The sequence below is a fragment of the Culicoides brevitarsis genome, chromosome 3 (genome assembly GCF_036172545.1).
Source record: "Culicoides brevitarsis isolate CSIRO-B50_1 chromosome 3, AGI_CSIRO_Cbre_v1, whole genome shotgun sequence".
NCBI classification, from domain to species: domain Eukaryota; kingdom Metazoa; phylum Arthropoda; class Insecta; order Diptera; family Ceratopogonidae; genus Culicoides; species Culicoides brevitarsis.
The window spans coordinates 20,848,310-20,860,265 of NC_087087.1; the positions used below are offsets into that span (position 1 = coordinate 20,848,310).

Consider the following 11,956-nt stretch of genomic DNA (forward strand, 5'->3'; position numbering starts at 1 on the left):
TATACTTGAAACTACTTAACATGCCTACCATTAAATAACAAAAAAATGTAAGCATGAATAACAAATAAAAAAAAATATTTATATATATATATATATATATATAGAAAGAGATTTCATATATGGAACATTTGCTCACCATATGTGCTCACATTGCAATTGTTCCAATACGTATGAAAGATGTTTTTGAAACTATCAACTTATGTACCTTATATTTTGGGAAGCAAATAAAAACAATTGCATATTTATTCTCCTTCAAGATAAACTATGAAATGACTTCCTGACTATACAATAATGTATTGTTTTATACAATAATACTTCAAATGAATTCAGATACAAATTGTTAATTCAGATACAAACTTCATTTCATTCGAATGTCAAACCAATATTATGTATTTGGTTATAATAAAAACTATATTTTTAGAAATTTTGCAATAAAAAAAAAAATCCATTTGTAAAATTAGCAAATATATAACTCTTCTAAATTTCCTTTCTTTTGTAGGTTAACAGCAAACCATGCAATCATGAACTCATAATGAGAAATTTTTAGTCTTAGATAAGGTATTTTGAAACCTCTCTAAGTTTAATTTATGTTTTATGTATTAACTTAATTTTTAAAAAATACTATATTATAATTAATTTTGAATTGTTGAAATTATATAAAATTATATTTAATTTATGAAATCATATTGCTAATTTTTATTCAATCCAAATCAAATTTTAAACAACAAATTTCATTTGCAACGATGTTGAATTTTACTCTTTCTCTCGCTTAAACTTTCATGAACAACAGAAATCGAAAAAACTCCCCCCTCAATTTACTGTATCGACACTACTGTATATATTTACACAGCATCTGATCTTACCCGCCTGTTCGTTGGTTTCATATCTCTTGTTTAGTTCCATTTCTAATATTGACGCGTGAGTACATGTAATTTCCACATAGAATTTTGTATTTCCTTTTTCCAAAATAATAAAGAAAATATAACCGTGCTGCGCGTCTTAAAAACAATTTTATGGCAAATACATATACTGCTAGAATTATAAATAGAATAAAGTTATTAAAAACTCATTATTGGTGTCTTACATTATTGAATTCTACTGACTGAAAAATTAGTAAAGCGAGTAAGGATATTTTTCTTTGTGAAAAAAAAAAAATAAAAATGATAAGAAAATATAAGTGATAAAAATAGAACTAAAAAATAAAATAATTAACATTACATAAAAAAAATATGTTAATTAAATTTTTTTAAAACAAATTCAATTTCTATTTGTTTATCATAGGTGCAAAAAAAAAAATAAACTTCATAAGTGAATATGATTTACAAATCAAATACTTTCGTACAGAAAATTATGTCAACAGAACTTCCATTAAATTTTAAGTATAAATATTGCTTAGCAAAAAAGTAATTTCATTTGTAAAAAAATTAAAAACAAAATGAAAAAGTGAGTGTTTGATTGATAAGAGGCATCAGTTCACAAAAAGTTTTGTTTCCGGAAATAAAGTGTTTCATGATTTTCATATAACATCTTGTGCGACGGCCTTTCGTTAGAGCGTTATAGTTTTAATATTCCAAAACACAAAGGATATCACACCTCTAGCCACCTTTTACCATTAGGCTGATTTTGATGAAAATATTTAAAACAGCAATGTAAGTAACCACGCCCCAAATAAAATGCTACTTGAGTACCTAACCAATAATACTTTAAATTGATTGCTTCCTTTTAATATGAATTTTTATACAATTCTAAATTCATGTAAAATCTTTTGTACCTAATCAGAAAAACGATTTAATTAAACACCAAGCCACATCATATACTAGTAAAAGGCTTCTCAATCAAAACTGCTTTTTTATTTGTAAAAGTATGTATTTACTATAAATGTATTAAAGAAATGGCGTTTTTTAAAAATACTAACAAAGTAACAAGGCAGAGGTAGATTATTTCGTATTTTTTTCTGTATGTATATTCGTTTCAGTATGTGTGTCGGCCATTATTAACATTATGTAGTATTTAGTTGTTCTTTTTAATGATATATAACACACTTCAATAAATAACGAAATAAGAATATCATAAAATGGAATAAGATTTCTACATATTTTTTCCAAATAAAGTTATATAATTATATACTCACAGCAAGTTTAAAAAATTAAAAAAGAAAATTAGTCCGAGATAAATATAAAAGAGAAATTTAAAATTGTATATTCTATCGAGCTTTTATGTATAAAATAACATTGAGGGTTCAGATTATATGATAGAAGTATGTTTTTCGCAAAACTAGTTTATCTTGATGTAGGTAGCCCGTATTTATGAAATTCATACCGATCTCAAGAATTATTTAATAAAAAAAAAACTAAAATATTACAAATATATTGGTAAAACTTTATTTTAAACCGGGATTTAACTATATTGCATTAACTTTTTATATATTTATTTCAAGAAAGATTATCAAACTATTATTGCTTGAAAATGATATATGTCAAGAACTCAATATTATATGCCGAAGAAACATATTTTTTATTTTAAATTATGTGCGTTTCATATAATAAAACTCTACATGTACGATGAGTTCATCATCATTTTAACAGTTTCATTAATCTTAATTTTTATGGGTGGAGTCAAAACTTATTAGTCAGCACTGAATAATGAGGTTTCTTATCCATTTTCAAGAAATATTAAACAACCTAATTCAAAGAAACATTTTAATTTTTTATCAACATTTGATTTTACTCTCTATTTATAAATTTATGAAATACACCAAACTTTAAAAGGCAAATATTTTTAATATAATAATATATAATGATACATTTTTTTTTATTTACAGAAACTTCAGACATTGCAATTAGTAAAAATATAATTGAAATATAATTAAAATATAATTAAAATAATCGATGACGTATATGAAAAAGATGAAAATACTTTAGATTTGATAAACGACCAAAAATACTTTTTAAATCTGGACTCATCTAGCAATTTCAATTTTGGATCTACATTTTCTCTTCCTATGGCATCCAATTTCGAATATGACATGACCTCTCGTTCTTGCGTGCTCAAAGTTGGAATATCACATGCATGTATGAACTGTTCAGCTACATTCCAAGACCGGGAACAACTTGAAACACACGAGTTAATGCATTCACCGACAGGCTCAGTGGTAAGTTTAAGATTGGATAGCTTTTTTTGTAATATTGTTTTAGACTAATATAGTTATTGTTGATTATAGTTTTTGTGCCTTTTTTCTTTGAAATAGTAAATGTACTGAAAATGATAGGTATATCTATGTATCTTAACATTTTAGCATTCTTTAAGTGACTTTTAAGTGAACATACATATTTTCTAAATATTAACGGACAATCTGTCTATACTTTCAGAATTGCAAAATATGCAGCAAACAATTTGCTAATGTTTATCGTTTGCAACGTCATATGTTGAGTCATGATGAATCAGATGATCTACGAAAGTTCAAGTGTACAGATTGTGACAAAGCCTTTAAGTTTAAGCATCATTTAAAAGAGCACCTTAGAATTCATTCTGGAGAGAAACCTTTTGGATGCTCTAATTGTGGTAAACGATTTTCGCACAGTGGTTCATTCTCTAGCCATATGACTTCAAAAAAATGCATAAATATGGGATTAAAGATCAATGAATCAAACGAATCTTCAACAAACAAAAATGAAATTGGTTACTTAGGTATTGATGCCCAACAATTTTTGCCATTTTCCAATAGCAACGCTGCTGCAGCTTTTCTTGCATCATTTCCGAACCCATTTTTGTCTATAGCTCCTTTAAATCCAAACCCTTTTAGTATTCAACAACTCTTAGAACAATCTGCTGCTATTTTAAACAAACATAATGTAAAAAAACAAGAAGAGAAAAATATAAGCTCAGACACAGAAGATATGAATGCAGATGAAGTAAATGATGAAGAACGGCTCGTCATGGATATAAATGACCCAAGCTTAATCAGCGAATCAGAAATATTAAGTGAAAAGAATACCAATTTATCTCCTGCTTATTCAGGACAAATTTGCAACCTCAACATAAGACAAGAAAAAGGGGATTTAAAGTGCAGCCGGTGTGATAAAACTTTTGATCACCCAACTCAGTTGGTACAGCACGAAAAAGTGCTATGCACCTCATTGCATGCTAATCAAACAAGTGACAGAAATACAGATATTGAAACATCTAAAAATTACATTAAAAATATTTTTCCGTTATTTTGTGGGCCATCCGGAAGTGATAATGATGATAATGAAGACCAAGAATCAAAGTTTTCGGGAGAGTCGGAACGTAAAGTAAGAGTACGTACGGCTATTTCGGACGACCAACAAATTGTTTTAAAGAGACATTATGCCATTAATGCACGTCCAAATAGAGATGAATTTCGCAGTATCGCAGACCAATTACATCTTGATCCTCGAGTTGTTCAAGTATGGTTCCAAAACAACAGATCTCGTGAAAGAAAACTGGAAAATTCAAGTTACTTTAAAAAAAATCCCCAACAAAAACTTGTTGCAGATTTCGATGAACCATTAGATTTATCGTTAAAAAAAGAATCAATATCCATGAAAAACAAAAATACATCGGATATATTTTCTTGCAATGATGTACCATCGATTGATGAAGCGATTAACTTGAGCCACAAATCTTTGAAAAAGAACACACATTCTTCGTACACTTACAAATGGAACTCACACAATCTATTACGTCAAATACCAGTAGCTAATGAAGTTCCAACAGTAAATGTGAAAATACAACCAAACAATCGAAATTTGACCAGCAATGGATTGGATATGATTCCAATGGAGCAACTTTTTCAAATAGTTCCTGAAATGGCTAGGAATCAATTTTTGAACTATACATCAAATGATGGAATAAGACGCTCTAGTATATCTCCATCTAGCTCGGGGAAACGGTCGTGGAAAGACGATGACTCTCGTGTATCTTATGATGATGACAAAATAAGTAATGCAAGTGGAGTGGGGAAAAAATTATATGCTTCTTCTGATATTAAAGAACCTCCAAATTCTGAAGGCATGTACGTTTGTGATTTATGTGAAAAAGCTTTCCACAAACAAAGCTCCTTAGCAAGACATAAATATGAACATTCAGGTATGCTGTAATTTTTTCATCATTATTAAAAAATTAATTTTTTTTTTCAACGTCCAAGGTCAACGTCCTTATAAATGCTTAGAATGTCCAAAAGCTTTTAAACATAAGCATCATTTAACGGAACATAAGAGACTTCACACTGGAGAAAAACCGTTTCAATGCTGCAAATGTCTAAAAAAATTTTCACATTCAGGCAGCTACAGTCAACATATGAACCATCGATATTCATATTGTAAGCCCTATAGAGAGTAATGCACAAGGCATCAGATTTAACAATTTTCGTCAAATAATTACATCATTCCGCCCACGATAATAATAAGTGATACTCAAAACAAAAAAAAAAAATATTTGTATTTCTTTATTGTATTAACCACATCATATTAAAATATTGCCAAAAAAATATACTTACATAGGTTTGTTATGTTTTTATTCAAATAACATTTTTGATGTGTTGAAATATCATTTTGGAACAAAATATATTTACTTAATATCACGCAGTATGTATGATGTACATTATAAAAAATAGCTTGAATCCTTTTTTATATTCAAGAATTACTCATATAATTAATGACACTTTCTAAATTTCTCAAGAATATTCTTATCTGAATGTCATTTATTCCCACCATTTAAAAAGTATATTATAACTCAATTATCTTATAAATACTATATTTCTAATATTAAAATATATCTTAATTTTTATACAACATTAAAATATTTACAATTATGTATGATAAAGAATAACAAAGAAATATAAAATCTCACTACTCACATTACGTGCAGTTTGACAATACAAAATTGATTTTGGTTAGCAAAAGTACTTAGAATAATAAGAACTAGTCGAAATCAATCTAAAAACAAAATAATAAAAAAATAAATAAATAAAAATAGTATATAGGCTGGGTATTATGCAATATTATTAAATGATGAAAACAGACCAAAATATGTTATTCTTTATTATAATTGAAATAAACAATGTATGTTGTTGAATAACGACTAATTATTATACGAATACTATTCACTTTACAAATACATAAAGAGAAATATTATCAGTATCTTAAAATATACTCAATATTATATTACGATCGGACCACAAAGGGTAACAATAAGACAATACTTTCAACAAAAATACCGCAGTAACATTAAAATAATAATTAAGTATTTTTAAGTCAAATATTTTAATGGAAAAGACTTATGTATTCCAAGAGTTGAATTAATGATTTTAATAATAAGAATAAGTTGTTTGATAAATAATTAAAACAAAGCATTTGTGTAAGGCATTCCTGATTTCTTTGTTATAGTGAGCTCGATCATTCAAGACAAATCATATATTCCTTTATAACTATTTTTTTTGTTTTATCCCTTTTTTAAATTCTTCTATTGTATTATTGGTGTGCTCATTATATATTCAAAAGAAAAAGTTATATTTACTGTTAGTGTGACATCAAATATTTGTCATAATAAATAAATAAAAATCGACGCCTTTTTTCAGTACATAATTACTCTTGTGATATCACACTAGCAGGCTCCACTAAATGTGTATATAATTTATTGAAAAGTGCACTTGGGGTCAATGGAGGTCCATTTATGTAAATAAAACTCTTCAGAATTAAAATATTTAAAGAGAGAAATAAAAATGTTAAGAATCTTCGGAAAACTGTTAGTTTTGAATATTTTATAAATTTTTGAAAAAAATATATTAGAAAAAATTATCTTGCTTATAATAAAATGACAAGCTTTTTACAGCATTTTTCAAAAAATTATATTTTGCATGATAAATAAATAATATATCCACTTCGCAAAATTAAAAACTAACATTTAATTAATGTTTCTCAATTTTTTATGAAATAATTCCTAAACTTATGAATCTATTTGAAAAATTAAATATATTTACTTACATTCCAATATGTAAATATATTGTATTCTGTTTCACAAAATATAATAAGAAAATCTTTCAGCAAATATTTACATTCCAAATTTACATAATATAAATAAAAGTTACAAATATATATGTTTTAAAAATTACTATTTCTATGAAAAAAAAACACAACATATAATGACAATAAATAAGGCTTAAACGTTTTATTTGTTTATTTATTTTATTTTATTTTTTTTCTTTTTTGTAAAACTTTTCAAAGTTTCATACTTAAAACACTAACAGTTTTAAATCTTAAAGGTTTCTTAAACAACGAATAGTAAAATGGATATTTTTGCGTTTCTTATTTTAATGAATACAATTTAAATAATGACAACATAAAGGTTTCAGAAAACAATGTATTGTTGCCGATAATATACATTATTTTATTTAAACAAAAATGAAAAATACATAATATAATGTATGATATAAACTTATAAGATTATATTTCCTATTTTGAAAAGAACAAAGAAAATTTATATAACTTACACAATAAAATATCTTATTGAATAAAAATACATTAAATATATTTTATTTTTTTCTCAACTCTGTACCAGGTAAGTTAAAAATGTTTTTTTTAGTAAATATTACACAACGAACTTTAATTACAAATCATATGATGTTATGAATTATTTTTAGGAGTTTTCCGATTTATACTTAATAAATGTGGCACAACCATCTCGAATTTAAATTTAAGTGGTCTCGTCGATTAATGAATATAAATTTATTTTTTCCGAAATTGTTTTCGGTTGACCCTGCGAGAATACTTTAAATATAAATAATTCGTTTCCTCGTTTTCCAAGTTGTTTTTGACTATTAGGTAGATGCGGGAACAGTAAAAATTTAAAGAAAAAACCGAAAACTACAGAAAATATTTACTTTATACATTCATATTTTATGTATTTTTGACAGACATTTTATTCAAAAGTTTTTAAATTTATTTTTATATTTATCAAGATTATATTTGATCGACTGCTTCGTTGGTCGAGTGGGTTAACGCGCCAGTACTTTGTTGTACTACGCTGCATTACGCTGTGTAGTATTATACGGGTACTAATGCATGTGCTCGATCGGCTTCAGTTCGATTCCCTTGGAAGGTAGTAGGAATCGGATGGAGCAGTTGAGGTCGACTCAGCCTCTTTTCCAAATGAGTACCGATGAATTTCGGGGAAAACCTAGGAGCGTGATATTTGCCATGTCACCTCTGATAAATCTTCGGCAATGAAGGACAGTGCAACCCCACTGTCACCCCTTATCCAAGTTTGGATGTTCAGGGCGATGGTTTTTTTTTTTTTATTTGATTAATTGCTTTTAAACAAAATTGCATTCTTAGCATAAATTTAATAGTTCAATGTATATTTTTCTTCAATTATCAAATATATTTAAAATTACAAACTAAACGTTTTAGAAAATTAATTAAATTTAATAAAATTAATAATTAATTATGACAATAGTGTTATTAATAACTTTACTACAATTTATAACTGAGAAAACTAATATAATCACGACAATATATTGATAAATAAAAAGTCTGCAATTAAAAATAATTTACCTTCACAAAATAGCAAAAAAAAAAATAAATTTTAATTAAACAAAAAAATTTTAGAATAATTTTTTTAAATATATTAAATTTTACTAGTTTTTATTAAATTTTACTAAAATTCATTAATTTTACTAAATTTCACTAAATATCATAAAAGTAACGAAATTTCACAAAAGTAACGAAAAATCTTCCCGAAATTTCCCGAAATCGTTATTTTTATTTGGCTCTAGCGCCCATTTAGAGCAGTCCAATTTCCAATCTAACTATATCAGGAGAAAGTTCAGGAAACGGAGCATTGACCTGTAATACATTCTGCTTATTACATCGTAAGAAAACGTTATTTGAACACTGTCACATTTTTCATTTTTGATGAAAATCCCGAATTTTCCCACCACAAAATTAGCGATATTTCACTATATATTAACTGATTAGTATATGTAGATTGATGTAGAATTTTTTGAACTTTCTCCTGATATAGTTAGATTTGAGCTCAAACTGCTCTAAATGGGCGCTAGAGCCAATTAAAAATAACAATTTTAGGGAAATTTCAGGAGGAAATTTCGGGAAGATTTTTCGTTACTTTTCATTACTTTTTGTTACTTTTCGTTACCTTTTGTGAAATTTAGTAAAAATTTAAAACAAATTAGGTATAAAATTTAATAAAATTCAGTAAAATTTAATAAAATCAAAAAAATAATTCTAATTTTTTTTTTTATTGAAAATTTTATTTTTTTTTTTGCTATTTAGTGAAGGTAAATTATTTTTAATTGCAGATTTTTGTTCATCAATTACAGGCTCATTGAAATCATTGATTGTTTTTTTTGCATGCCTCAAATCAAATCAAAAAATATTTGATTTTTGATTTGATTTGCAAATCAATCATACATTTTTCAGAACTGAAAATTTTTTGATTTTATTTGAAAATTGATTCAAATCAAAATTAATTCAAATCAAATCAAACAAATTTCAGTTTTGAAAAATTTTTGAATTTTTTTTTGATTTGATTTGAATTAATTTTGATTTAAATCTTGAAAATCGATTGAAAATCAAATCAAAAAAAATTCAGTTTTGAAAATTTTTTGATTAATTTGCAAATCAAATCAAAATTCAAATCATGATTTGATTTGTCTCTTAAAAAAATCAATTCATTTTTTTTGATTTTTTGATTCTTGATTTTGATTTAAATCATACAAGCCTGATCAATTATTGTCGTGGTTATATTAGTTTTTCAGTTATAAATTGTAGTAAAGTTATTTATAACACTATTGTCATAATTAATTATTAATTTTATTAAATTTAATTAATTTTCTAAAACGTTTATTTTGTAATTTTAAATATTTTTGATAATTAAAGAAAAATATGCATTGAACTATTAAATTTATGCTAAGAATGCAATTTTGTTTAAAAGCAATTTATCAAAGATAATCTTGATAAATATAAAAATAAATTTAAAAACTTTTGAATAAAATGTCTGTCAAAAATACATAAAATATGAATGTATAAAGTAAATATTTTCTGTAGTTTTCGGTTTTTTCTTTAAATTTTTACTATTCCGGCATCTCCCAGTGCTAGACACTTCCAATTTGGCATGAAAGTGTTCTAAAAATGGCGGGACAACGGCTGATCTTTCGTTTTTTAAACAGGGCTTTTTAGAGCCTCAAAATCCTCGTTCTATCCAAAAATAAACATAAAACACTTAAATTTTTTAAATAAATTCACTTTTTTTTTTGATAGCCGACTTGGCCGTGAAAGCCGTTGATGTGATGTGATGTTAATCAACATAAGTTTAAGAGAGTCCTTATAGGAACCATCAATAAGGAAAAATAGTTAAATATGTTAAAAAAAAAAAGAAAAAAAAAACAAGAATAGAAACGGATACTTTTTTAACATCCAAGATAATAGTGTTTAAATAGCTGAACAGCTCCTACACTAAATTTGTAAGCACTAAATTATACGATGTATGAGAATTTTATCTGTAAATATTTGTAATTAAGTCTCTCCGACCGATACGATAAATAAATGAATTGCCTTTGTTTCTCTAATTTGGTTTTGTAATACGAATATTTCATGAGATTCAGCGCAAAACAGAAGTTCTCCCATTTTTTATATCTTCCGTTCTAAAAATGCTACGATAGAAATGGTAAAGTAAAAAAACCGGACTTCTCTAGAGAGCCATCAATCTGATAGAGTCTTGCATTAGTTTATTTTCGATAAAACATATCTCACAATGCCATCATGGTCCATCAAATTCTTAATTTTTTTAAGAAGTAGATTTTTTTCAACTGAAGAATTTTGAAATTTAAAAAAATTTAATCTCTTTAGAATATTTTTCTGGATTTTGAAAAAAAAAATCTTCAAATATAAGTAAATCTCCCAAACTTTTTCAATATTACATTTAATTTTTTGTTGCATTTTTCTTAAATAATATTTAATCAAAAATGGCGCATTCAAGATCGCTCATCGCTTCCATCTGTAATATTTTTGTAATATTGTGTTTTTTGATAAATATTTTTGACTCCAATGACATATTTTAACATTTTATGATGATTTTCGATGATTCGAATTTACTTGAACGCGTTCGATAAAAACATTTTGGACCAAATCATTGATGTCCATTAACGAGCAAAATAAAAAATAGAAAAACATATGAATTTTTGAAAATGTCAAAAACATTTTTATCTTTTCGAAAAATGTTTTTAATTACTTTAAGGCCGCTCCAAATTTCTTTTTTTTGAACTTTTTGTCCCATGCCCGATTTCAAAAGTCGAAAATCCAATAGGGGAAGACGGGGCACATTCATAACTGGGGTACATTCATAAATCGATTTTTCTCCTATTTAGAAAGGCCGAATGAAAAAAAGTTGTTCTACGAAAGGTGCAGTTTTTCATGCGCTTTAAATACACAGAAGACACTTTTTTGATAAAATCTGTCATTTTGGAGAAAAACGGCAAAATGTGTTTTTTGGGGTCGTTGATCTAATTTTTGTGACTTAAGAAATCATGTAAAAGTCCATTATGAATCATGAATAATTTTGAAATGTTATTTTGAATAGTTAGTGCCAAGTGTCTTTCACAAATTTACAAAAAAAAAAAAATTGAAAAATATTCAAGCATCTTGACATACACAGAGCGTCATTTCAAAATCTTGCTTCGGGGTACATTCATAACGTACATGGCACAGCATAGCGAATGTATGAATCCAAAAAATTTTTGATATGATTTTGTTAGTTTTTTCGAGAAAAACTACTTACAATCAAAGAATTTGACGAAAAATGGACTTAGATGTCAAAAAAGGCTAAAAACAATCTGAATCGCCATTGTTCTCGCATATCCTCATAATAGTCTATAATTTGAAGTCTAATGTCAATATATCTAGATATCTGAAAGGATATC

At 26.3% G+C, this 11,956-nt stretch overlaps 1 protein-coding gene across 1 annotated transcript; it reads left to right on the forward strand.

Moving 5' to 3' along the window:
- Positions 1-1,386: 1,386 nt before the first annotated feature.
- On the forward strand, positions 1,387-5,473 carry LOC134834131 (zinc finger protein 1). Its single transcript, XM_063848687.1, has 4 exons — positions 1,387-1,649; positions 2,822-3,151; positions 3,369-5,109; positions 5,168-5,473. The coding sequence occupies exons 2-4, from the start codon at positions 3,002-3,004 to the stop codon at positions 5,359-5,361; spliced, it is 2,085 nt and encodes a 694-aa protein (XP_063704757.1). The 5' UTR covers positions 1,387-1,649; positions 2,822-3,001; the 3' UTR covers positions 5,362-5,473.
- The last annotated feature ends 6,483 nt before the right edge of the window (positions 5,474-11,956 follow it).